This window comes from Triticum urartu, chromosome 6A (genome assembly GCF_056163025.1).
Source record: "Triticum urartu cultivar PI428250 chromosome 6A, HENAU_Tu73, whole genome shotgun sequence".
NCBI classification, from domain to species: Eukaryota; Viridiplantae; Streptophyta; class Magnoliopsida; order Poales; family Poaceae; genus Triticum; species Triticum urartu.
Window position 1 is genome coordinate 297,079,161 of NC_141878.1, and position 27,544 is coordinate 297,106,704.

General features: G+C 46.7%; 1 protein-coding gene across 5 annotated transcripts; it reads left to right on the forward strand.

Annotated features, from left to right (window-relative positions):
• The first annotated feature begins 580 nt into the window (after window positions 1-580).
• On the forward strand, window positions 581-27,448 carry LOC125513404 (Iron-sulfur cluster biosynthesis family protein). Of its 5 annotated transcripts, XM_048678521.2 has the most exons (14): window positions 585-1,145; window positions 1,235-1,342; window positions 1,420-1,520; window positions 1,746-1,820; window positions 1,938-2,007; window positions 2,108-2,173; window positions 2,289-2,387; window positions 2,826-2,891; window positions 20,969-21,111; window positions 21,412-21,498; window positions 21,579-21,642; window positions 26,032-26,175; window positions 26,847-26,989; window positions 27,102-27,448. In XM_048678521.2, exons 1-13 carry the CDS (start codon window positions 732-734, stop codon window positions 26,985-26,987), a joined length of 1,578 nt encoding a protein of 525 aa, XP_048534478.2. In that variant the 5' UTR covers window positions 585-731; the 3' UTR covers window positions 26,988-26,989; window positions 27,102-27,448. The 5 variants fall into 5 exon arrangements, with proteins under 5 accessions (XP_048534481.2, XP_087383998.1, XP_048534478.2 ...); XM_048678520.2 differs by having other exon boundaries at window positions 26,847-27,448; XM_048678522.2 differs by having other exon boundaries at window positions 587-1,145; window positions 1,749-1,820; window positions 26,847-27,448.
• Window positions 27,449-27,544: the final 96 nt, after the last annotated feature.

Genomic DNA, 27,544 nt, shown 5'->3' on the forward strand with positions numbered 1-27,544 from the left:
CCGCGGCAAGGCCTTCCCCGTCAACAAGGGCACAGCACGCGGTTCCGTGCTTGCTCACACGCGGGATCGTACGGGCGGCCGCGAACGCCCGGCCGGTGCGCGCGCGCAGGTAGTATACGTGCCGCCGAAGTCCCCTGCTTGCTATCACGGCCAGATCGGGCGGGCGGCCGCGAGCGACGGCGAGCAAGTCGCCAATAGTTGGGAACGGGAGGGAGGGGCCAGAGCTCGTGAAAAAAGGGAGGGGAAAGGGAGAAGGAGAGCTTTGCCTTGGCACCAACGAGAAGATGCGGCGTGGCACCAGAGAAGAGAGCGGCAGGGAAACGGGGGAAAATGCGAGCTGAGACGACCGGAAGAGAAGACTAGCTCGCGACTCTGCACGTGCGGGTGCAGGCGCGGGCCTGGCTCGCGGAAACGGCTGATCCCTGCGTTTCCCCTCAGCCTATCTGGGAGCCTGATTTTGCATCCGTCGGGTCTGGCCTAGTGAGACGTGCAGCCTACCAAACGCAGAGAAAATTGTATGATGAGTGCGACGCAGGTGCGACCCAGGGAACCAAACACGCCCTTTATGTTTTGCAGGGAAAGACAAAAACGATGCAAGGGTGCCCATCTCGTGGCCACGGGCAGCACACACCGCCGCTTCCTTCTCCTCACCTTCCCCTCCCTCCACAGCCACTCCTCCCGGCAAGATGCCCACCATCATCTCCTCCTCCTAGACCTCAGCCGCGCCAGCCATGGCCGCCACCGCCACCGCCGCCGCTTCCCTTTCCCTCCACCTCCGCCTCCGCCCTCCTCCCCATGCCCACCGCAGCCCCCTTCGCCATGCCCCGTTCCTCCTATCCCCTTCTCCGTCCACCCCTTGGCCTCCTCACCACCTTCACGTCGCTAACGGCCGGCTCCCTCCCCCTTGCCGCCCCTCTGTGAAGGCGCGGGCAGGTGCCATCGAGGCTCCGAGCCTCGCGCGCCTTGGGGGCGCCGTAGAGACCGACCGCCTCCCCGCCGACGTGCGCGACCGCGCCATGGACGCCGTCGACTACTTGGGCGGCCGCGTCACAATCGGCGACGTCGCCTCCCGCGCCGGCCTGCAGATTGACCAGGCAGAGCGCGCGCTCCAGGCTCTCGCGGCAGACACCGGGGGCTTCCTGGAGGTGCCCCCCGCCCCCGCGGCGCCCGCTACTTCGTGGCTAGCCTTCTTTCCGGCTGCGATCTGAGCGTGGAACTATTGTGATTTGTGTAGGTTTCGGGGGAAGGGGAGGTGCTGTACGTCTTCCCCGAAGACTACAGGGCGAAGCTCGCTGGCAAGTCATTCAGAATGCGGGTCGAGCCACTGGTCGATAAAGCCAAGGTGTTCCGTAGAGGCAACCGGCTGTCTTAATTCATCTGAGCAGGTGCTGATTTTAGTTATGTTCTGCTTCTTTGCAGGAAGCGGGTGCGTATCTGGCGCGGGTGTCTTTTGGGACAGCACTAGTTGCTTCCATTGTGCTTGTATATGCTACCATCATTGCCATTCTCTCAAGCTCGAGGTATGTATGCTATTGCAAGGTAGAGTTTGTGTGCACAGATTACTATATGCTGTACCTCCCAAGATAAGATACACAGTAGATGCCATTATGCCCTTAAGTTTTGAAGATTTTGTCAGCATTTTTTTGCGCATTATTATTGTATAATTTTCTGTGTTTAGGTACTTAAGCAAGATAATCTTTTATCCCCTATCCCCCTTCCAGTGATAGCACTTACTCTTCTTATAGCAGTGATGAAGATAATCGTGGAAGGCGGCGCAGATCCTATGGCTCTACGATGTTCCTCCCAACAGATTTATTTTGGTAAGTATCCTGTTTTAGTTGGGGATCTGGTAAAATATATAACTTCCCATGTGAATGTAAATCAGTTATGTACAGATTCTTATCATTTTCGATACAATCTCATGTGTTCTCCTCCAGGTACTTGGATGCAGGTTCCTCCAGGAGGAGGCGGGTAGAAAAAGATAAGGGGATGAGCTTTATTGAATCTGTAATTTAAACTGGCTTGACATGATTGTTCATTTTGTTTGTGTAATTCTGAGATGCACAGGTGGGATTAAATTGTATATTGTCTGATCAATGTTGTGCAGGTCTTCTCGTTTGTATTTGGGAATGGTGATCCTAATGACGGGCTTGAAGAGAGAAGGTGGAAGATGGTAAAGACTTTCTCAGCATGTAGCTGCTTCTATTTGACGTTCTCCGAACCAGTTACTACTATTTATTAGTTTTTCCAGTAGCAAATTTCAAGTGTCTCATTCAATAAATTCACAGATTGGGCAGTATATTTCATCGAATGGTGGAGTTGTTACGGCAGAAGAACTGGCACCGTATCTTGATGTACCAGCACCTGCAGAGCAAACCAACTCCAAGGCATATAACTTCTGTTCCAAAGCACTAATAAGTATTGCTTGTTTCTGTTAGACCTGATTAAGTTTTCCACTCGTTCATTGAATAGTAAATTAATTAAATGTATAAATAGGTAATCTCCATCCCATTTGTAACCCAAGTCCTTTATGCTATTGTCACAGTCTACAAGGTGAAACTAGAGCCGGCAATTTCTATGCGAATATGTTGACGAACATAATAATAATTATTCATTATGAAAGTACGTTTCATGACGAGATCTAGTAATATTAGTGATGTTATTGGTGTTAATAGTTATTTCTCTATAGATGTTCGAACCTAGAAATGTTTGTCTGGTGCATATTCTGAAAGGACATGTGTTGTGAGATACTGCTATTGTGAGGTATTTCCCCATTTATGGATTGAGTTGAATCTCATCTTATTCGTTCTATCTCTTGAATACAGGATGATGAATCATTTATTCTTCCAGTTCTTTTACGCTTCCAGGGACATCCTTTAGTTGACGATCAGGTCCACCTCTTCCCTCTCGTATATTTCAGGCTTTGATTAAAGAAAAATCATTAGCCACATGTCCCTATATCGCTCTTCTCATTCTGACACCTTCAACCTCGTTATTTATTGGACATGACATGCTCGACATAACTGCCGATGAACTTAAGCCAATGTTTTTAAGGCGAGGCAAGGTTCTGTAGCACCACCTCACCTTTTAAGGGCGTTTTTGATGGTGTAGCTATACCATGTAGGATAATTGGTGACGTAGAAGAGAGAGAGAGAAAAAAGTCTTGCCTTCTCTTAGCTAAGAGATCTCTTATGAAGAAAGATTTGTTCCGAATTATAAGACGTTTTGGATATTTCAATATGGACAACATACGGACTGAAATGAGTGAACGAACACACTTAACGCATCTATATACATTCGATTTAGAAAAAGTCAGAACATCTTATTATAATTCTGAACGGAGGGAGTACAACACTTGTCCCCATTGCATGTGATATCTTATTCACACATTCACTAGTTTTAATTATAACCGTTCCATAATTTTAGTATCTCATAACATTAAATGCTACAAATAACACTAAGAGATAATCCATTGTATAACATGCTTTATTTTCTTCTCTAAATGACGTGGAATACATAAGAAAAGACCGCCTTATCATCCACTGTACATGCCCTAAGTGCTTAAAGCATAAAGCGAGGTGGCACCTTACACACATAAATATGTAATATATGGCAGCCAGTCAGGAGATCTAACAACTAACATTAACATAAAGTGCACCACAACTCTACAGGTTACATAACATGATACGGAGTAGCTGTTAGCAAAGCATAGGCTTGAAATCATCTTGTGTAGATGAGGAAATGGTGCCTTTGAAGTTTGGCCTCATCCTACTCGTCTATATATCACTCCATAGCTTTAAACTTTCTTGTGTATAAGAAATTGCGCAACTCTTTGCTAATTTAGACGGATGCCTTGTCACACTTATCCACATCGCTGATACCCATGAAAAGGTGCTGCTTCAGCCTTCTTACTGTGGCATGAACTATCTTTCCTGACAACATACACAAATGTAAATATTTCCTCTCTAAATTTTGCCAGCACATACTTCCAAGCTGGATCGTAGGATGTAGCTCTTCTCCTAGGATCATTTGACATATCATAAGCATTACCAGTCGCAGGATACATCAGAGCAGGGACACTTGGCTATTGCAGCAACACTAAGAGAGGGCCAATCAGCCGTCAAAGAAAAAGAAAAGAGCCAATTACTAGAGCAACCAGATCAAGCATGAAGGAGAGAAGCGGTGGTGGAGCTATGACCATGTGGGTGGAGTCGTGTTGAAGCGGATGTTGGGAGGAAGCAAATGCGGATGGATATGGAGCTAGCAGATGTAGATGATAAAAAGTAGAGGCGGAGAAGAAAAGGAGCAAACGGAGGGTTGGCAGAAGAGAGAGGAGGAAGAAGAGAACGGAAGAGAAGCCATATCTTGCAACTGCTGGGGAAGATGGAAGAGAAGCCATACCTTGTAGCTGTCGGGGGAGTGTTTCACATCTGCCCAGAGGCTGGAGAGTAGCGACCGAGCAGGATGCTGGCGGATTTGCGCCAGAGGAGCTGAGATCAGAGAGAAACAATGATACAAGGAGAATAGTGAGGGTGGCTCGATCTTCACGAAGTGGAGGTTGATGAGGAAGAACACAACAAAAACACGAAGGTCAAAGGAAAAACTCGTGGATAACTAGTAATGCCAAGGCAACACCCTCTTGTATCGTAGATCCACACCACATGGTTAATGTGACTTCTTACAAATCTAAGGGAAAGCAAGAACGAGGTGGGAGTTTCTTCCGCAAGTCCTAGGATAGGGAGGACTTGAATTACACATGAGGACTCTTCTCCATGGAAGGTCTTGTGCTCGTAGGAGCCTTCAACCGGAAGTGGCATTGTACTCCTTGGAGTCTTTACCCATAACTGGCTTTGTACTCCAATGAAGTATTCTCTTTCCCTTGAGAGTTCTTGATCCCACTAGGGGAGGTCCTAGGATAAGGAGGACTTGAATTACACATGGGGACTCTTCTCCATGGAAGGTGGTCTTGTGCTTGTAAGAGCATTCACCGTGAGTGGCCTTGTACTCCTTGAGTATTTACCCATATAAGTGTTCTTGTACTCCAATGGATTACTCTCCCTTGAGAGTTCTTGATCCCACTAGGTGAGGATCCTATAAGGGGAGGAAGATGACCTAAGCTCTATCAATGAGATCTATTCTTACCTAACCACAAATCTAGGAGGGGAGGAGTATATATAGTCTAGCCAACAAAGGGGTAAGTGCGGAAGGGATACATGGGCCTTTGGCCCAGAACTGCACACAGGCAGGCGACCAGACAATCCGGTTGGGTATGGCCTATCCTGTTCAGTATGGCCTGGACAATCCCGGCCTGGAGCTTTAGCCGACGGAAGCATTGACATCGGATAGTCCATGGACTTGTCCGGGTCATGTAGAGTGGAACCCTAAGTTAATGATCTTTTCACATTTGGAGTGGGGAAAGAAAGCAAATCAAGAGAAGAATACGTGATTAGCACTCAAATAGACATGATCCAATCAGACATATGCTAAATCCGCATACACATAGAGGGATACAAAGGTCCAAATCCAACACACGAGGATAAGTGGAACTAGTTCATCCCAATCCTTGAAGGAGAGAGGTCATGAATCCAAAAGGATCTTCCCTAGGATTTGCTCCTCCGATCAAGAGAGATATACTCTGGGTCCCTCGTATGATCCGACCAAGATAAGCATGGCCATGCGACAAGGATTATGAGATAATCCGGTTTGTGGTCGGCATCATTGGAATGAGAAAGAGGTCAGGCTAGCACAAGGATGGCAGACTTGCCTTGAGCCCGACAACATATATCGTGTGGCAAAGGGAACAGAAGTGTGACATGTTGTACAGGTTCGCCAATCGGCTTCATTGTCTACTTGGTGGCTCGCACGCCTTGCTAGAGGCTGCCACCAGTCGAGCAGGTCGGAGGTGATCCGACCTGTGACCAAGCCGACTTGAACCTAAGGGGTCATTCGCTTAAGGGAAGGAACCCGTGAGGCCGGAACCGACTCCATGAGTCAGATGTGATCCTACTCGGACTCGGATCCAGGCCGAACAGACTTTGGGCTCTAGGATCCATGCAAGGCCCAAGTGCTGAGCCCGCGACGGATGCTTATATATAGTGGGAGTGCGGCACACTCATTCGGTTGATCGCTTTGGCGCCGTCATTAGGGCTTTGCAAGTGTTGCAACTAGCCACCTTCACTCGCCGTTGGTTGTGTGATCGGACCTAGTAGTCCGCCGCATGACGTATCTCTTGCACACGCGGATACTGTTAGAGGCGGTGCACTTGCGCTGCTCCGGTGAATCTGTTCATGGGATCCGATCGGCTACGTTGGAGATGGACGAGGAGGAGACGACTCCATAGACGCGCTGCCCCGACTTTACTTCCGCTGCACGACATTGCGCATCTAGTGGTAACGATCCGTGATCCATCTCCCGTAGCATGTTCTTGGTTGATCTGCGCGTAGGATTTTTTTATATTGCAGCCGATGCCCCTAACGTAGAACCCAACACATCTCACATAGAGGCCTTGAACTTCATGGGAGTGGTAAGTGGATGAGCAAAACTCAATCCCAAATGAGCTAAACCTTTGCTAACCCTAGCTAGGAGGAGAGGGTCCATATACAGTGTTCCACGAGATGAGAGGGGGAAAGAGGGGATACATGGGCTTCTGGCCCGGTTAAGCACTGGCAGGTGTCGGATGCCCGGGTTGGTGGTCGGATGTCTGGCGGTTCGCGTCGCGTCAGATGTCCGGGTTGGAGCTGGCCAAACTTCTGTCGCTCTCGGGTGTGCTCAGGCTAGATTTTCGGCCGGGGGCCGGATATCTGGGGCAGTCGGGCCGGATGTCTGAGTCCTGGCAACTTGCAACGGCTGCTCTGCCGCGGTTGCCGCTGGACTAGGGGCGTCGGATATCCAGGCCAGGGGCCGGATGTCCGACAGCCATAGACTTCAATGGTCTCCTTCATTCTGCTTTATCATCCGTGTACTTGGGACTTGGTCTTCATTCTGAGCATCTTCGGGGTGGTCTTCCTCGTACCTAAGCACACATAGCATTCCGACTTGGGATAGTAGCCATGTCTCACGTGGGTCATACGGAAGCTCATCAAGGAGAGATGTCACCTCGGTCTCGATAACTATTGCACGTGCTTGTGTCATCGGTCCATTTTGCACTTGGGGAGACGAAGGTAGGTCCATGGGGATGACCGCAGGATGCTCTGCATCACCCCCTCCTCCCTCCGTCATCGGGAAGATTTGTCCTCGCATCGAAATCCTCATCGCCATGGAAAGGAGATAGATCCTTGATGTTGAAGATGTTGCTCATGTTGTACTTGTCGCGTGCAATGTCGATCTTGTAGGCATTGTTGTTGTAGCGTGCGAGCGCCTTGAATGGTCCATCGGTTCGAGGTAGTAGCTTGGACTTGCGCTCGTTGGGGAAACGGTCTTTGCGTAGGTGTAGCCACAGAACATCTTCGGGGGTGAACACCATGGGGTGCTTGTTGATGTTGAGCTTGGTAGCGAGGCGGTGCACTTGGTTCTCGATCGTTCGTCGTGTATCTTCATCCACCTTCTTAAGGTAACTTGCTTGTGCACGCGCGTTCATGTTGATGCGCTCTTATAGCATCTCCAGCAGACCCCGTAAAACGCTGACCCGCAAAACTCGTTTACAGTTCACGAAAATACGGGTTTGCGGGCTGACGCAGGCTGCGGCTGAGTAGACCCCGCGTAGCCGACCCGTAAAACAGAACCGAAAACCGCAGATTAGCCAATTTGACATCGATTCCGACAATTGAGTTTAAATTCGAAGAATAAAACATAGTTCGCGCGCAAATGGAAGTATAGTTTTCTATGACAAACGCAAAAGGACTTATGCAAAAGCAACGACCATGTCCATCATCATCTTGGTCGCTTTTCACCCGTCGTCATTATCTTCACTCCGCACCACCGCATCGATGCCATCGCCGCCTTCGAGTCCATCACCGGCACTTGTTCCAACTCCGGCACCGAAAACATCGCCGAGCGCACTGAAAGCGTCAGCGGCACTGGTTCCAACTCCTGGTGGGAAAACATCACTGGCACCGAAACATCCACCTGCCGCCGCTAGCATCCTCCTCTTCAAGAGGTCTTTCCTTGCCATATCATGCCATTCTTTGGTGATGTCGTCCATGTCATCGCGGTTCAATGTCATGATCCTGTTCTCCTTGGCAAGAAGCTTGGCCATGGCTTTGGTCTCATTGGCAAAGACTCTTCTCTCCTCAATGGCCGCCTTGCGCAACCCCTCATCCTTGAGCAATTGCCACTTCTCTTGCTTCTCTCGTGCCATCTTCTCGGCCAACTCTTTCTTTGCCTCCAATGTCTTCGCCAACATTAACTCATTTGATTGCACCATGGTATCTATCTTGTCCCGCAAGCTCGATGCCTCGTGTTCCCTCTTGATCTTCCCCCTTGTCTTCTTGTCTCCATCGGGCTTGTTCAAGTTTCGTGGGCCATCATCATCTTCATCATCATCCATGTTCGTAAGTGAACCTCTCTTCGGTGGGGATTCTTTGTCAATCAACTTCCACTTCTCACACTCTTTTAGCAATTCCCAACAATGCTCTAGTTTAAATAATTTGCCTTTGGAAGCTTCCATGTCTTTGCATCTTTGTTGGGCAATTTTGTCCTACACAAGTTAAACAATGTCAAATGATGCAATCACTTCAAATGCTACAAATGATTTGCACAACTTGGGACGCGAAAATGAACTCACATAGTCGGATTCCATGATTCCACTTGGAGGTGCATTGCGAATTTGTTCCAAGCAAGCAGCCCAACGGCTACAAATCGGCTTGATAACGTCTCAACGACCTTGGAGTGACCAAAAGGTGCGTGGAGTCCTATTGGGATACCTTGCCATCATGCGGAAGTATTGATCATCGATCCTTTGCCAATACCTCTTGGCAGGTTGAAATGTGCCGGTGCACGCATCAAGAGACACCGCACTCCAAGCCTTGATCAAGATTTGGTCTTCGAACAGTGTGTAGTTCTTCGATCTCATGCGTTTTTTTGCTTGCGCTTGGTCATACACCCCCTCGTCTATCTCCTCCACCTCATCTTCACCACCGTGACCATCCACGCCACCATCCATTTCATTGTAACCGAAATCAGCGGTCGGGGCTTGATCAATGTCGACGGTGTTGGTGTCCAACAAGTTGACGAACTCAGTAGTGGCATCGTTCGAACCGGCGCCATAGTTAGTGTCATCAAGTCACGAGCTACCGCAATGGCGAAAAGCGAAGCAAGTAGAAAAAATTGAAGAAGCATACCTTCCAGCCATTTCGTTGAACACCTCGCTTGCAGTGGAAGCAACACTGTTGAAGGGCATCATCGGGGTACCTCTTGTCGGGGCGGAGGGAGAGGATGAAGTCGCCGGCCTTTTTGTAGGAGCCTTCTTGCGCTTCACGGCCGAAACCTTGCCCTTCTTCTCCGGCGGCGGCGGGGCAGATCATGCAGTGGCGGCGGCGCCGGGTGTGCGTGCCTTCCCGGCAGGGCCAGCCGGATTTCCACCCCGCACGACGATGTTGCCCTGCCGCTTGCGGACAGGCGCGGTGGTGCCTTGAGTGACGGCAGGGGTGACATGGCCGGTGACGAGATCTGCTGGAGGGGATTGCGCGTGCGCGACATCCACGGTGACGGGGGACGGCTGGGAGGCTTCCATGGCGGCGAAGAATGGCTGGGGAAGATGGACCGGAGCGGGCGGAGGCAGGGCAATGGCGGCGAAGCGGTGGGAAGCGGGAACGGCTGCGCGGAAATTTCCTTCGCGCCAAATCTCGTTGCGGATAGGGGGCGAGCTTGGGTCGGCCTCCCACCCTGTGAATCTAAAGGTTGAGGGCGCCGCACCCCGCAAATTTTTTTATATGTCGCGGCCTGATATGGGGTCTGATCGGGCAACTTTTTTTTGCGCGGACCCGTATTTTGGCGATTATTTTGTGAATTGCGGCATATACGGGGTCTGCTAGAGATGCTCTTATAGTGGTAGCGGTAGAATGTCCAATGGGTACAACTGGTTGAAGTCGTAGACGACCTCGAAGGGGATTTGCCGGTAATAGAATCTCTTGCTCAATTGTAGGCGTACTCGGCGATGGGCAAGTATTCTTCCCACTCCTTGATGTTCTTCTTGATCAACACGCGGAGGAGAGTAGATAGCGTCCGTTTGGTGACCTCCGTTTGGCCGTCGGTTTGTGGATGATATGACGATGACAATAGTAGCTTGATTCCGAGCTTGGCGCAAAGCGTCTTCACTTAACGTCGCGTTCCGACACAAGTCTTAGGCACTCCATGTAATTGCAAGTTTTCCCTACAAAAGAGGTTTGCAACATGTGAAACATCGTCTATCTTGTTGCATGGAATGAAATGCGCCATTTAAAAAAAAACGGTCCATAACGACAAATACCAAATCCTTGCCTTTTTGAGTTCGTGGCAAACCAAGCACAAAATCCATACTAATGTCTTCCATGATTGGTACGGAATAGAAAGTGGCATATAAAGACCATGGGATTGAGCTTTAGACTTAGCTTTGCGGCATGTAGAGCATCGGTTGGTGTAGCGTGAGACGCCGCAAAACGTCTTTGGCCAAAAGTAGTTCTTGGTGAGCGTGGCGAAGGTCTTGTCATGGTCGAAGTGTCCCATAAGTTCTCCACCGCGAGCTTCTTGCAAAAGCAACAAACGAAGAGAAGAATCGGGTATACATAGGCCCTGTTTGGTTCAGCTTTTATCGACGGATTTCGCTGCCGCGCAGCAGAATCTGAACCAAAGGGCGAACCCAGCAGAATCCGATTCCAGAAATCCGCTGCCAAAATCTGAACCAAAAGCGGAAGCATCCCAGGACGTGCTTTCCAAAATCTGATTCCGCTGCAGGCCAAAATCTGAAAAAGTTGTATCAGCTAGTTTGTCAAATGATCTACATCTTTTTCACATCAGATTTTCCATAGCTGTTTTTCCACAACAGATTTTTCACAGCTGCTTTTAGAAATCCACAGCCGAACCAAACAGGGCCATAGTTTGTTAGTCTGCATAAGATAGCCATTTGGTATAAGGAATTGCAAATGAAACATCATGCGCATACAAGTCTTTAATGTGCTCAAATCCAATAACTTCCAATTCAAGTTGAGTTACTAGCAAGCATTTGCAGGAAAGAGCATCCGCCACTACATTTTCCTTACCTTTGATATACTTGATAACATAAGGAGAAGACTCGATGAACTCACTCCATTTGGCATATGCTGCTTATTGAATTTTGTTTGACCCTTAAGGTATTTAAGCGTCTCATGATCCCTATGGACGACAAATTCACGAGAGCGAAGATAATGTTCCCACACATGCAAGACTCTCACTAAAGCATAGAACTCCATGTCATAAATGGGGTAATTAAGTTGCGCTCCGGGAAGTTTCTCGCTAAAGTATGCGATAGGGCGCTTCTCTTGCATTAACACGCCACCTATGCCATTAGCACTAGCGTTGCAATGCACTTCAAAAGTTTTATCAAAATTTGATAATGCAAGTAATGGAGCATGTGTAAGCAAGTTTTTAAGCTCATGAAATGCGGTGTCTTGAGAAGGTCCCCAAACAAATGGTGCATTTTTCTTACTTAATGCGTGCAATGGTAATAGTGCTAAAATCCTTAACAAATTGATGATAGAATCCGGCTAGGCCAAGAAAACTACACACTTGTTGCAAATTGGTTGGTTGTGGCTAAGTTTTAGTAGTGTCAATTTTAGATTCATCAACTTGAACACCCTTAGAGGACACAACAAAGCCGAAGAAAATAAGCTTATCAACGCCAAAAGTGCATTTTTCCTTGTTAGCATAAAGTCGCTCGTTTCTAAGAACTTGCAAGACGTCCCTAAGATGTTTGACATGATCTTAAGAGATTGACTGAACACAAGTATGTCATCAAAGTATACCACAACACAAATTCCAATATATTTGCTAAGAACATAGTGCATCACACACATAAAAGTGCTAGGTGCTTGAGATAAGCCCATAGGCATGACTAACCATTCATACAAGCCAAATTTGGTATTAAAAGCCGTTTTCCATTCGTCACCCTCTTGCATGCGAATTTGATAGTAGTCACTTTTAAGGTCAATTTTTTGGAATGGGGTGTCTATACCGAACGGTGATAGTATTGATGAGACGGCAATCGGAACACATCCGAAAACTACCATCTTTCTTAGGCACAAGAATAACCGAAACGGCACATGGACTTAAGCTCTCGCGTACATACTCGTTTTCCATGACATGTTGTACTTGCCTTTGTATCTCTTTGGTCTCGTCGGGCTTGACGCGGTACGGTGCCTTGTTCGGTAAAGGTGCGCCAGGGATGAGGTCGATGTGGTGTTTGATTCTGCGAAGTGGAGGAAGTCTTGGAGGTAGCTCATCGAGGTAGACGTCCGCGAATTCCTGTAATAGATTAGACAAAACCAAAGGAAGATGTTGTGAAGTATTAGTCCGCACCAATTCATCTTTGCACACAAGTACAAAGTGAAGAACACTCGATGGGCTCTCACTCACATCCCTTATGTCTCTTTTGGTGGCTAAAAGCACTAGGTTTTTCTTGTCGCTCATCGTGGAGTCGCTCAATTTTGGCTTGTGGCGCACACTCTCTTTTTGGTGGTTCGCTCACTCACTAGTCTCTCCACGATGGGTTGAAGCTTGCTTGTCGGTGATTACTTGATTTGGCGACATGGGTCGAAGCATGTACTCCTTGCTTTCATCTTGAAACTATAGTGATTGGTCGTTCGTCCGTTGTGGATGACGCCGTGGTCGAATTGCCAAGGTCTTCCTAGGCGGAGATGGCATACGGACATGGGAACCACATCGCACTCCAATGTGTCTTCGTATGCGTCAATCTTGAAGGACACTTGAACGGTGTGCTCAACTTGAATTGTGGCGGAGTCACTTAGCCATTGGACCTTGTAGGGGTGAGGGTGCTTCTTCTTAGTCAATTGTAGCTTGGAGCATAACTCGCCGCTTGCCAAATTGTGGCATCTAATGCCGTTGATGATGACCTTGACGGAAGGTCCATTGATGCTCGCTTTGGTATGAAAGATGTGGCATCGTCGGTCTTCATCTTGTTGGTGTTGAAGTGTCAAGACTTTGGAGACAACTAGGGCACAGTTCTTTTGCCAGAATCTGGGGATTCTCCCAGAATCCGACCCCTACCCAGCTTCTCCCAGAATCTTTGAGCCCCATTTGTTTTACGATCCTATCTAGTTATGGTCTAATTGGATAGAATTGTAAAACAAATGGGGCTCAAAGATTCTGGGAGAAGCTGGGTAGGGGTCGGATTCTGGGAGAATCCCCAGATTCTGGCAAAAGAACTGGGCCTAAAGCGGGGCTCGAATGATTGTCACAAGACTTGAGCGTCTTCATTTTCGTTCACTTGAAGGTGCATGGCCACGTGCTCAAGTGCTTCCATTTCTTCTTCGCTCATGGAGTCGTAGGTGCTGTCATCATTGGCATCATGGTGCGCCAAGTGGGACATTGGCATGTCTTGTGGCCACGGCCTTGGCAAGTGAAGCATTGGATGGAACTTGTCTTGGCAGTTTCATCTGTTGGAGCAGTTGATGATGAAGCTCTTGGCATATAGTTGCTTGTATGAGGATGACTCGAAGATGTCGAAGGTTTCTTGTAGCTTGACGTGTCACCGGTGTTTGGTGAGCTTTAGTCGAGGTAGAAGGTGTCGTAGTCGTTGAAGCTTGAGTGTATGATGTAGGTCTTGGAAGAGTACTTGAAGTACGTGAAGTCATCTTGTACTTGTCGCTCCGCCTTGGTCGCTTGATGTACTAGCTTGAGGAGGTTTGTGTAAGGATGGAAATCGTCGATTTTCTTGATAGGATGGTTGAGTCCATTCAAGAAGCGTGCCATAGTTTGGTAGTGGTCTTCAATCGACTTTGTGCCTTACTTGAGGAGTTGCAACTTCTTGAAGAGATCACGGCTATAGTGTGTAGGCACAGAACGAGCTCTCATGACCTCCTTCATTTGATTCCAAATCGTGATGGGTGGATCGCCTTTCTCGCGGTGTCGCTCGATGACTTGCTCCCACCAAATGATAACATAGTCTTGGAACTCAAGGGATGCCATGGCGATCTTCTTTTCCTCTTCATAATTGTGAAGACGGAATATCTTGTCGACCTTAAATGCCCATGAGAGGTAGTCTTTGGGATCGGTGCTTTCGGAGAACTTAGGCATGTTGAACTTGAGTTTGCTGTAGCGTTCCTCCTCATGGTGTTGGGGACAATGGTGATGTCGCTCTTGTCGTGGAGGTGGGTTTTCAACCGCTTGCTCCTCGTGCTCCGCTTGATTATCTTGGCGTTGAGGGCGTGGGATACGTGCTCCGTTCCTCATTTCTTGGCGCTCCTCAAGATGTGTGGCTTCCTCTTGTCGCTCCCGTCAGAGGGCTTCTTCGCGCGTACGGCGGTTGTGCTCTTGCACGGGGCGCGTGTCTTCGCGTAGAGCACGTTGAGCTTCAAGTGCTTGTTCCTCATGGCATTGTTGTTCTTGTCGGAGAGCTTCGCCGTCTTGCTCTTCTTGGCGTTGGCGTTGTCGAGCTTGCTCTTGGTTAATGGCGTCTTGTTCTTGGCGACGATGTCGTTCGCGCTCTCGAAGGCGGTCTTGTAAACCATTGCCATGGAATGGATTTTGCAAAGCTTGATGATCTTGGTAGTCGTATCGAAGATGAGAACGAACTCGTGGTAGACTTGCATCCGAAGAGGTGTCCAATGAGTGTCGGCTTGAGTGGCGTCGTCTTGATGATGACGACGTCGAGGAAGCTCTTGATGATGACGACGTCGAGGAAGCATGGCTGACCATCATGGCGCGAAAGTTTTCCATTTGAGTTGATAGCTTGGCGTCAAGGTAGTCCGGTGTTCTTGCTTCTGATTGTCGCATGTCGGTGGCGAGTTGTTTGATGCGGTCGCCCAAAGCTTCATTTGCTTGATGCAAGGCTCGTTGAGCGCCAAAGAGCTGAACCTTGGTGATGTAGTCGTTTAGTGCGTCTTGCTCATTGAAGAGTGGGTTCGAAGAAGTGCTTGGCCTATCTATCATTCTGAAGCAAAATGTGAGCGGAAGAAAGGAAAGAACTAGACCAAATGTACCTTATCCAATGTTGAAGATGAATCAATGATTACCCAACATGGTATTATGAAAGTAGCACAATTGGTACTGGATCTTGCCAATCTCACACCTACACAAGTAAAGCCTTTGGAGTAACTTGGTGAGGATAGTGGCACAAAATTTATGCAATTGTGAGCAAGATTCAATAATGTTGAAAGAGATTCACAAATTCGCAAGTGAAACAAGTAAGACCAATAGCAATGAGGGGCACAAAGTGACATGGAAACACACACACGGATAGATAAGTGGGTTGTGCAACCAAGGAATGAGCACAAAATGTGGAATCCATGAAAAATGCTCTTGTTGCACAACTCTAAAGAGATGTAGCATGATTGCTCAATAGGCGGATACGAAACTTGTGCAGAAAAACCTGTGAGAGACAAAACGTGACGACTTTCTATCCCGATTATGCTACGTATGTATGGTTCCCGGTGATTCTCTCACGATGATCCAAGATGATCAAGTATGACAATTTGATATGCAATGTGGCGATGCTATGGTTATTGCTTGCAAACTCTTTGTTTTCCTTCTTCTTTTGTTTAAAAGCTTTTCTCACTTTTGATATTTTCCTTTGGCCACTTATGCAAAATGCTCGAACCAAGATAGCAATTATGTATATGCGGGAACATTTATGACACAAGAGTTGATCCGATGATATATGCACACTATGATAGCTATGCGGAACGTGTATCACTGAAGTTCACAAGTAGCGTTACCTGGCAATACTCGACGGCTAGTCTCGGTAGGAAACACAAAATTGGCTCGGGGTTAACAATGCAATGGCCAGGGAGATGTACTATGATTGTTGTCGAGGTTACAATCCTTGCTTACAGTTTGGGTGTCAAAATAGTGAAGTGGTTGTTGTCGAAGTGAGTCCGTGGAGAAATTGAGCGTGATGTCGATGACGAACCGTTCCTAAGTAGTCGAAACACGTTAGGAAACGGAAACCGCAAACTCAAATTCTCAAATGGCAAAGGTGGCAAATTTGCGGTTGGTTGCGGAAGTCGGTGGTGGTTTGCGGAAGATGGGAAAACGGTCAAAATTCGACAAAATGGGGCGGTGGTGTAGATGTTGGCTGCGAGGCGCCGGATGTCCGGGCGTCTGGCCGGGGGTATGGGCTGGATGTTTAGATCCTTGGATGAACTTCGTGGAAGAACTTGGGGGACGAAAAATTTCGAGCAAAATTCGAGAAATTCCGTGGATGGAAATGGTAAGGAAGAGGGAAGCTAGATCCGCCTGCAACACTTCAAATCCATGGATCAAAATCAACAAAACATCATCAAACCAACAAATCACAAAAAAATTGGTATGGCTATTTTAGTGGGGATTTTTGAAATTAGGCAAAAACAAACAAAATCGGGGCTAGAAAGTGGAGGGGTAGGGACTCGAAGATGTGAATCGACCTATGCTCTGATCCAAGATGATGTAGGGTGGAACCCTAAGTTCATGATCTTTTCACACTTGGAGGGGGGAAAGAGAGCAAATCAAGAGAAGAACACAAGATGAGCACTTAAGTAGACAAGATCCAATCACACATACGCTAATTCCACATACACATAGAGGGAAATCCGACACAAGAGGGTAAAAGAGGAACTAGTTCATCCCAATCTTCGAAGGAGAGAGGTCTTGAATCCAAAAGGATATTCCCTAAGAAGGGGTCTTGAATCCACTCATGGGATCATCTCACATGGAGGCCTTGAACTCCATGGGAGTGGCAAGTGGATGAGCAAAACTCAATCTCAAATGAGCTAAACCTTTGCTAACCCTAGTTAGGAGGAGAGGGTCTATATATAGTGTTCCATGAGATGAGAGGGGGAAAGAGGGGATACACGGGCCCGGTTAAGCAGTGGCAGGTGTCGGATGCCCGGGCTGGGGGCCGGATGTTCGGCGGCTTGTGTCGGGCCGGATATCCGGGCTGGGGGTCGAATGTCTGGGCTGGAGCTGGGCAAACTTCTATGGCTCTCGGGTGTGCTTGGGCCGGATTTCCGGGCGGGGGCCGGATGTCCGGAGCAATCAGGCCGGATGTCTGGGCGGGGGCCGGATGTTCGGGTCATGGGACTTCGCGGCGGCTGCTCTGCTGCGGTTGCTTCTGGGCTGGGGCGTCGGATATTCGGGCCAGGGGTTGGATGTTCGGCCGTTGTAGACTTCAGCGGTCTCCTTCGTCGTGCTTCATCGTTCGTGTACTTGGGGACTTGGTCTTCATTCCGCGCATTTCCGGGGTGGTCTTCCTCGTACCTAAGCACACATAGCATTCCTGCTTGAGGTAGTAGTCATGTCTCACGTGGGTCATACGGAAGCTCATTGAGGAGAGATGTCGCCTCGGTCTCGATAGCTCTTGCATGTGCTTGTGTCATCGGTCCACTTGGCACTTGGGAAGATGAAGGTAGGTCCATGGGGATAACCGTAGGATGCTCCGCATTACCGGGGCTTCTCGTCTAGACCCCAAATAGTATGACGACTTGGCCCGAACAGTCCGACCACCTATGCTGGCTCGGGCGAGGCGTGACCCGGGCTATCTGGCTCGCTGTTCGGGTGCTCTCGGTCTACGATGCTGGCGAGAAGTCCCAAAGCTGGGCAGTCGGGCCGTGCTGCCGCGTCTGTCCTCGGCCTGCTCCGTCTTGCGGTTTTGTCTCGGCTTCTACACTGAATGGTGTAGTAGCTCTTGCCCATTATCTCCTCCATTGCACATACGTCGTTTGGCTCGAACCTAAAGGTGCAAAACGTAGTAGGGTCAAGTAGTATACCACCCTCGAAAGTAGCGAGTAGACACGCATAAAGGAGAAGATTCACCTTTGTATTGATGGTATACGTGTCACTTGACGTTGAAGCTCTTGACATGGTGATGACACTAGGATGCCCCGCATCACCCCCTCAAGGAGAGTCGTGCCCGATTCGGAAGAGTCATCTCCATGGGAAAGGAATCGATTGGAGACCTTGGTCCCCGCCCCCCACGTGTGAAAGAGAGTTATCCTTGACGAATGGGAAGGAGATAGACCGGCGAGTGTTTACTTCACGCTCACCATGTGCTCATCATCTTGATCCTTATGTGGACACTCTCCAATGTTGCTCCTCTATTCATGAGATGTATCATGCAAAAATAAGGAAACAACAATTATTTGTAGCCGATTCATGAAAGCTCATATTAAGATCGCTCAAAGGGAAGGAGTTATACCTTAGGAATATGCCTTTGAGCTCGTCGAGTAAGATCTTGGCGCGAAGATGTATACAATGTGCATGTGACAAATATGCGGAGAGCCCCTTAGACTTCGGGGAAACTGTACAGTCTACGTGGAAACATAATATAACTCTAGCACCCCCCTCAAACTCTTGATGGATCCGCAACACTGAGTTTGGAGGGTGTGGGCCTTCGTAAAGAAACCCGCCAACTATAACTCGAAAGACACAAACTAAAGAGCAATAACCTGATCCTGCCCACCTGAGCGCACAAAAGAAGCATCAACACCAATACAGGGGCGGCGCTAGGGGTATTCTTTGGTCTTCATGTGAATACCCATGATTTTTACAAAACAGTGACAATTTTCGAAAAATAACAATGATTTTGGCAAAATGAGTACACATGAATACCTGGTTGCAAATTCCTGGAGCCGCCAGCTTGGTGAGCTCATGCTTCACAAGGTTGCGTGCAATACTTGTAGCACCTATACTGTCTGACAAGAAGGGAGTATGTGACAAGAAGGGAGTATGTGTAATGACAGAAACACCAAACTACAGTAACCAAGTCACCTCTACCGTCAAAAGAGCCATAGCTCCTCTACGCTTGCACGGTAAAATGGTGTCTGTTTCTTTGTCTTCTAGGCAATGATGTAACGCCTTGGGAGTGCACTATACAGATCTAGCACTTCCACTAGCAAATGCATAGTATCGACCCCAGGACGCCCACCAAACACAACGTGCATTCTATATCCATACACGCAACATGCATGCTATTTGGCTGGTATGGCAGGTATTGAAACACAACTCTACAAAAGATTTGCAACAAAATATATACAATGACTCCAACGAGTCAAATTTAACAACTCCAACAAGTCAAATTTAACAAGGGTCTTTCGACCAAGTTGCAGCTATCACAACGGAAGCAAAAATATACCTTAGACAGGTACAATTTAACAAATGCCTTAAGAAGGCTTAAAGAAAAGCAGATAATGTTCATAACCCTTCCCAGACCACTGCCTGTGATAACCATAGCTAGCGTCGTCCTTTACCCAGAGATTACCTGCTTCCAAATGCTACTATCTGATTTCCAAATGCCACTATCTGATTTGCAGCATCTAGATCAAATGAATAAATAAAGCAAGGTGAGTATTCAACTATACTCGCAAGACTTACATCAGATCTATTCTAAGTATGCATCATTCTCAAAGAAGGGGTATGTGGTTTGAGCGGCAACAAGCACTAGCATCCTATGGAGACACGCTACAACTTGCGTCTATCAGAGATAAGGTAAGAGAGCGCAGATGAGAGCCATCTTATCTACCCTAACCTAGCCAAAACATAACACTACCGTGCATCCCCCTTCACATCGCCCATGAGAGGGATCCCCAAGGCATGCACACGGCTGGCAAGTTTTATCGATTATTAGTTAAAGTTGTTTTACGATCAAGTAAAAAATCTCCAAGTCGTCCATAACCTTGGATACGGCTATTCAAATGGATTAAACCTTGCATGGGAAATACAGGGCTCACAGGCACTAGTAATAGGAAGGGAGACATATGAGCACAATCACACACACTAATACAGGGCTCATACTAAATATCCACCCACACTTAAAGAGACTATTAAATAAAGAAACTATTAAACAGCTGATGGCACCTCACAAGGCATTAAAGGTGTTGGCACAGTACAATGCACACCATTAATTGAACTTTCATCCGTTTTGCATGTTCCTGCTTTTCCAGTCAATCTTGTGTCAATGAGTCATTTGATTGATGATTTAGATTGCCGGGTAGCCGTTGACCGAAAAATACGTCTAATTCAGGAGAGACATACAATGAGGAAGCTTGGGACTGGGACCAAGCATAATGGGCTATGATACATGGATCGTGAGGTGCTGAACCATGCAGTGTCTATGGTGTTAGAGTAATGATGTGATGCTTCTGCATTGTAGAATGGGGCACGTTACTTCTGATAAAACGAGCAAGTCTTTCCTGATGTAATGTATGGGGTGAATAAGAACAAACATTTGTGATCATCACTATTCTCTTTCTCAGCTGCTATACATATAAATGATGCAGGTATGGTCCCTTTGGGCCATAGCGCGCAAACGCACACACACACACCACAGCCCGACATATACCATCCTCGAAAGTAGCGAGTTGACACACGTAAATGAGATGATTGACCTTTGTTTTGATGGTACGAGTGTCATTTGTTGAGGCTCTTGACATGGTTATGACCCTAGGATGCCCTGCAGTAAGGAAGACGACACAGATCGGAGACGTGGACGGATGATCTTCACTCGAGTCGCCAACCACTGCCAAAGGTCCGGAGAGGAGAGAGAGCTCTCCTTCTCAAGCGTGCACTATGGACCGATTCGGTTCTCTCACTCCCTCCTATTACTAGTGCGTGTGAGCCGTGTATTTCCCATGCTGGTTGGTGTCCAATTTGGTCGAAGGTGCTGCTCTACGCGCCTAGGATGCTGCAAATGCTTCAATGCCTAAGGCGAGCTCGACGCTGCCAAAGACGCTGCCAAAGGCGTCGGAGGGTGCCCTCTGACGCTTTAGGGATGCCTTAAAAACAATTACTTAAACACAAGTTGCTTGAATTGATCATACTATGAAATGCCAAATATGTTTAAAAATATAATCATTATTCTATGTAGGGAAACATTCTTTATCGATTCCCATCGCTGCAACGCACTGCTTCCTCGAAAGGAGGTGGGAGTAGGGAATATGTTGGTACAAGATGGTCTACAATGTCGAGTGGCGTTGAAAAGTTTATGGAAGAGAAACCATGGGAATTCAGGTTGCTACTCACCGTTAGTCATTTGAAGCATTACTCTCTGAATTAAATTCTTGTTATTTCACCCTGAACTTGTATAATTGGCATATTTGTGCTTCAAAGTTTATCTTGGAATGGTGTCTCACATTACACAATGAACTGCATTGGACTCCAGACCTAGAGATAACAATTGTTTGTGTTTTTGTTTGACACACTAGAGGGTATTGGTTATCACTCATGAGCTCTAAATTGTCATTCTTGAGATCTGCACTATGTCCTGTGGCCTTGCTGCTGTTTTCGTATTCTAATCTGGTTATTTTACAGTGAAGCAAATGCATTAGAGAGGGCAATGGTTGCTGGTTTGGGAGGACTCAATCTTTTTGGCGTCATAATTCTGGGAAACTTACTGAAGTACGAATTATAATTCTTCCTTCAAAGTATCATTTTGTTTAATTGAATTTTCTTCTACTAAATTAATATTAATTGTGAAGGCAAATGACAACGACACCTGGTGGGCTTATCTCATTTGCTGCGCAGTTATTTCCCTTGCTTCAGGTATAACTGAACTTATTTCTTTATAAATGGGTTGATGCCATTCCTTTTGGGTGTGTTTGGTAGGTTTTACAAGTAAGATATTCCCACTGATACAAGAGTTAAGTTGTTTGGTAGCATGTTCGAGCCGTGCAAGCCATGCCCACCTTGTACCGCAAAGGCCTGATAGCCATGACCACCACAAAACCCAAGCAACCCACCCAGTTCCCTGCACGAGCGTGGCCCACCCCATCGGGCAACATCTCTCTCCCTCCCCCGCCGCCCCCTCCCTGCCGCCACCTCTCACTAGCTCTATCCCAAAAATGGAGCTCCTCCAGAAAGTAACCTGACTTTGTGTAGCTGACATGTTGGCCAGCTTGTGGGTCACACATGTCAGCCACCCTCAAGTCCGGTGACTTGAAGTCAGAGAATCCTAGTTCAGCCACACCGCACCCGCCCAGCAAAAACGAGATCCTCTCACATAGAAAAAGCTATGTCAGAGGGATGTCCGACGCATAGGACCTTTCATGCGCCATTCGATGGCACGGAGCAAATGCTTGCAGAAATAGAGCCCTGCGGTCAGACAGTGATGTGGCACTCGTTTGTGCCTTCGGCGGCGGCACGATCTCGACGGCATGGTGCAGCCTAGAAATAGAGAGCCCTGCTGTCAGACAATGACGCAACGCGGCGGCGCATGGTGCGGCCATGGCAGCGGCGCCACACGCCTCCTTCACCGGAGCTGGCATTGCCCCATATCAGGTCATTCTAGTGGTCCTTGTCGCAGAACACTCGCTTGGCGTGTAGGATGCCGATGTGGGTTGTGGACCTTGCTGCCCTCCCTGTGCAGGAACACGATGGAGTTGCCCGGCGAGGAGCTTCTTCTGGTTCACGAAGTTTCTCCTCCCCGAGTTGAGTGCACCAGCGCGGGGTAACTTGGTAGGTGTGATGGAACATGAAGTCGTCCGCGTGGATGTTCTGCACATGAGGCTCCTCATCGTGGTCCATTGCCGGGAAGATAGTCTCTGCGCAGAACCGCAACATCGAGAAGCACCCACGTCCACCACTGAGGCTAGGGCTGGTCGACCTGCAGCCAGGCTTCATTGGCGGTGTCACCCACGTCCACCACCGGGCTGCAAGGGACAAGCACCAGACCCACACCGCGGACGGGTCGACGACGTCCGTCGCTTGCTCCACGTGGTAGACGGCAGCGCTTGTAGGCGGGACGGGGTACATCCTACCTGAACAGGCGGCAGGCCAACCACAATTGATCCATGGTTCCAGCCAGCTGCTCACTGCTCGCCGGGCATGACAGCTCTATGGACGTGAGCATCTCTTTCCTTCCCTTGCAACCCTAGACTTGCGTGAACATGCGTATACGTTGCAGAGCTCGCCTGGTCGCAGAACCCCATGGCTGCACCACGCCGTCGAGGTCTCGCCGTCGTGCGAGGCACCAAGCGAGCACCACGTCCTTGTGTAGGCCGATTGTTGGACTCTGTTTCTGTGGCCGTTTGCTCCCTGCCGTTGGATGACGATATGGACGGTCCTATGCGTCGGACATCCCTTTGACGTAGTTTCCTCTATGTTAGAGGATCTCGTTTCGGCCCCACCGGCCGTCTGCCTCTAGCTCCTTGGCTGTTGACCCCTGCTCATGCTCCTCCGGATGCCATCATGTGCTCCAACTCCTCCGAACGCGACCTCCTCTAGCCGTCCCTTGGTCAAGCTCCTCAAGCTCCCCCGTATGCCGTTCCCTGCTCAAGCTCCTCCGGCTGCCGTTCCCTGCTGAAGCTCCTCCTGCTGCCGTTCTCTGCTTCATCTCCTCCGACACTAGCTCCTCTAGCAGTCGTGCTCCTCCCTCGTCTACCTCACTTGTACGACGCTGTTGGTTGTTCTCCATCCTCAACAAGAAGGGAGCATGAAGTCTACCTGCCTGTGGGTTCTGTGCTCTGCCTCTCCTTTTCCGTTCTTGGTCTCGATCTCTATGTGGGAGCGGGCTCACCACAATCCATGGGTATTCAAATGAATACCCAAATCTTGTGGAAAACATCAATATGTACTTCTCTATATAATTAGAAAACAAAGAGAAATAACAACATGATCTAGTTTTAGCTTAGCTGGTTCTGACTATAAGGTGACGAAATAAGCGATCAGGAGTTCAATACCTGCTACTAGCACTTTTTTGCTTGCATTTTTGAGATTATTTATTCTGATCAGCATTTCCCCCTTATGTTCTATAGTCGTAGCAATTGCTCCTATGTTTCTTAAGCAGAAGATCATTTGCCTTCTAATACTAGCACTTTTTTGCTTGTATTTATTTTCCTGGTAAATATATCAATGAGCATTTTACCATTATCTATACCAATATAAAAAGAGCGAGTTGTGGAGATACAACAAATCTCGCCCGTTCAACTACATCTATCCAACGTTCTATGTCGCTCCGGTGTTTAGCATTAAACATGTTTAGCACCTTCCACTAATTAATATGAGGCCTAATATCGACATCAACATTAATCAAGTAGTTATATCCTACCTACTATTAATATGCAATTAATATCTTGCCTAATATTAATGTATAATCTAATTAATATTTTGCCTAATATTAACGCGCATTGCACATACACAATTACTAGTATTCTATATATATCTTAGCAATTGCTTCTATGTTTCTTGAGCATAAGATCATTTGTCTTATAAAGTGTGCGCTTACCTGGCCAAAAATCCAATTGCACCTATATGGCTAATTTTTCTTGACAAGAAATTATTTTCACAGTAAAAAATGTTTGAGGTATATTCTTTATAGATTTTGCAAAAGTAAAGTTTTTAGACAAAATTATCATTTTGGTGCCAAAATCCGCTTTTTGATTAATTTTATTTTAAAAATACTATTTGAATACCGATATCCAAAATCTTGGGTCCGCCCCTATCTCTATGCAGGCAGCAAGAAACTTCCAGATCTCTACCTCTCCCTCTGTTCTTGATTGTTGGGTGAATCCGTATCTTTGGCGCTGTATCTTTTTTTGTTCTCCTTCGTGTGTTATGATCGAAGAGTAACAACATATAACTTTAGTTAATTGGGGAGGACTGAGGAGTGAGGACAATATATAGGCATTGCTTTGGAGAAAAGGTGTTCAATGTTCAATGAATATTTACAGAAATAGCTGGCAGTCTATAATTTAGTTGCATTCTAAATGAATCGCATCCTGTGGAGAGTCACTATGTTCAGTTCTGCAGTATATTACAGACATCCAGGTGACAGTGCTTAGATCGTACTATATTACTGTACATCCAGATGACACTATATTTTATTATCCAGAAACAGTGACAGTGTTTGTATGCTGCTTATTTGGTACTTGTGTTGAGGGATGATGTTCTCCTCCTAGTGATGGTTTAGTCTAATGGTTTTGGTACTTATGAAATTTGAATCTATAACTCCCAGACTTTTGATGTGAATTTTACACTTTGCAAGAATTTGCAGAGCAATGTTGACGAATCTGAATCCAAGTTTGTGCAACATAGATTGTTCTGCAATATGTTTTTCTTGTTAAGATCTTGTCTTTGTTCAAATATTTCTGATATACTCCCTCCGTCCTAAAATAAGTGTCTCAACTTTGTACTAGCTCTAGTACAAATTTGTACTAAGCTCAAGACACTTATTTTGGGACGGAGGGAGTATTTGTTTCACGCTAAAATCTTACTAGAATTGTGTGCCAAGTCCAAGAGATACACCCTACCAAACAAACTCTTGTCTCAGCATGCCTCAACAAATAACATCTTATCTCAGCATGTCTCAGTGGATACCGGCTACCAAACACATCAGGTTGTATACTCTCAGCATGTCTCATCGGAGAATAGCCATGTCAGGGTGATACCAGCTACTAAACACACCCCTTCATTACTCATTGTACAAGGCATATGTCTGAAAGAAATCATGAGCCCTTTCTCTTTTCTGAATGGCATTTCTGACTTCTGTATGTGTATGTAGCAAACTGTTGATTTCTAAATTATGTGTTAAACATACGATGAATATATTATTGATGACATACTGATGAATATTACTCCCTCCTTTCCGGTTTATAGGGCTCATCTAAAAAAAATTGTTTTTCCATTTTATAAGTCTCAGTTCTACTACTCATCATCACATGTTCAGATTTCAAGATGCATTAAATCACTGCATGCAAGGATCAAGAAAAAACTAACCAATGCATGTTGAAGTTTTTGGTCGTTTAATGGTCATGCATGCATGCATTGTAATTAAAAGTGTAGTATTTTTTTTTTGCAAACTACTAAATTTATTCCACCACTTACCATCTACCTTGGTTGGAGAGATTTACAAATTGAGCCTTATAAACCGGAAAGGAGGTAGTATTAATGATTACTGATCATTCATTCATTCTTAAAACATGTGACCATTTGTAGATATATGCTGGCTCCTTTTTTGCAATACCATTATTTAGATGGTTGCTGCTACGCAAGACCAACAATGACATTGCAAGGAGGAACAAGGCTAGAGAAGAGAGAGCCCAGGAACTTTTGTCGCCAGAACCTTCTCTCAGAAGAAAGGTAAGAACGATTAGGCTGCATTTGGCATTGCGGTGGGTTCTCACAATCCCGTTTGCCCCACCCTTGTTTGACCATTTTTGCCTACTTTCGTGCCTAACTTTACGCAGCAGATTATAATATAAGCATAACACAGCACAGTTCAGCAACCGCAGATTGAGCCTTAAAAGTGTATAGCTTTCTGTTTTACTTAACTGAAAATTTCTAAAGTCCAGCAAACTTTAGCTCAACAGAAGTTATGTGGTTGCTGTTTACACACAAATGACATGTTTGGAGAAAGCCGGGTATATTCCAGAGCATTTCGCTTTGAACCTGATAGGCCGAAATTTGAATGGTGTCGATTGTTTACTCCCAGGTTCCCATGCATCATAAGGTTCTAAAAGAGTGCCACTTTTGACGGGCTAAACTAACAACAGCAAATAGAATTATTATGCAACTTGATCATCTCTTTCAACAGCTACAGGCTCCAGCAATGAGTGGCTATTGTTGGTATAAAGTGAAAATACATTGCAATCATGATAGTATCGCGTTATATTCTTGTAGCATGCTTCATTATTAGTTAGTATTATCAATCGGAGTTGTTTGTCATCTTGTCATCAAATTGCCTTGCTAGGTTGCCTTATTGATTTCTAGCAACTTACACTTGTTTTTTGTTGATTGGCATAAATTTTCAGTTGCTCAGTGCACGCGACATGGCTCAGTGGAAGGTGATTACACCAGGGGAGATTGTCTACACAACCGAAAAGGATCTATTGGACCAGAAATATGAAGTTAGGGAGTGGGAAAGGCGATTTAAGAAACTTGAGTCAGACTGATGGTAATGATGGATAATACTTGAGATTCATTTTTTTTGAAAAATAATACTTGAGATTCATATTATATATGGATGGTCCTTTGGTCGTCTGGCATCATTCTTGGATGGAGGATAGATCTGACCGAACCATTCAACCAAGTGGGCAGAATGCCTAGATGAGAGACTGGATGGTTCTTAGGCCCACTGATGTGCTGTGAAGTTTTTGCCGAAGCAGTCTTTAATACTACCATTCATCAAAGGTATTGCTGCTGCTGTACATATCTGTAACATTTAGTCTACACACATGTATATATAGTTGTAGATCAATGCACAGAAGCAGGGAATTGTAATTCAGAGCTAGGGAATTGAAATTCAGAACTGAACACCGGAACCGTAGGACATGTAAAGGATAATGCCCGTTAAACTGTTGTCTCCGATGGGTTATTCTGGATCTAGATTGATGACACTGGTGTTAATGTCTAATTCCATGATATATGCATGAGAGAATTCCACTCCTCAACTCTAAACCTACCACATGGTTTAAGATTCAACCCTGAACGGAAAACCGGTTATGGCACA

Bases quoted from the DNA above. Each gene is read 5' to 3' on its own strand.
- LOC125513404 (XM_048678520.2), top strand. From the start codon at position 732: ATGGCCGCCACCGCCACCGCCGCCGCTTCCCTTTCCCTCCACCTCCGC. The intron at 21,112-21,411 runs GTTGCTACTCAC...GTTATTTTACAG, and splicing joins GAGAAACCATGGGAATTCAG to TGAAGCAAATGCATTAGAGA. The intron at 21,499-21,578 runs GTACGAATTATA...TTAATTGTGAAG, and splicing joins ATTCTGGGAAACTTACTGAA to GCAAATGACAACGACACCTG.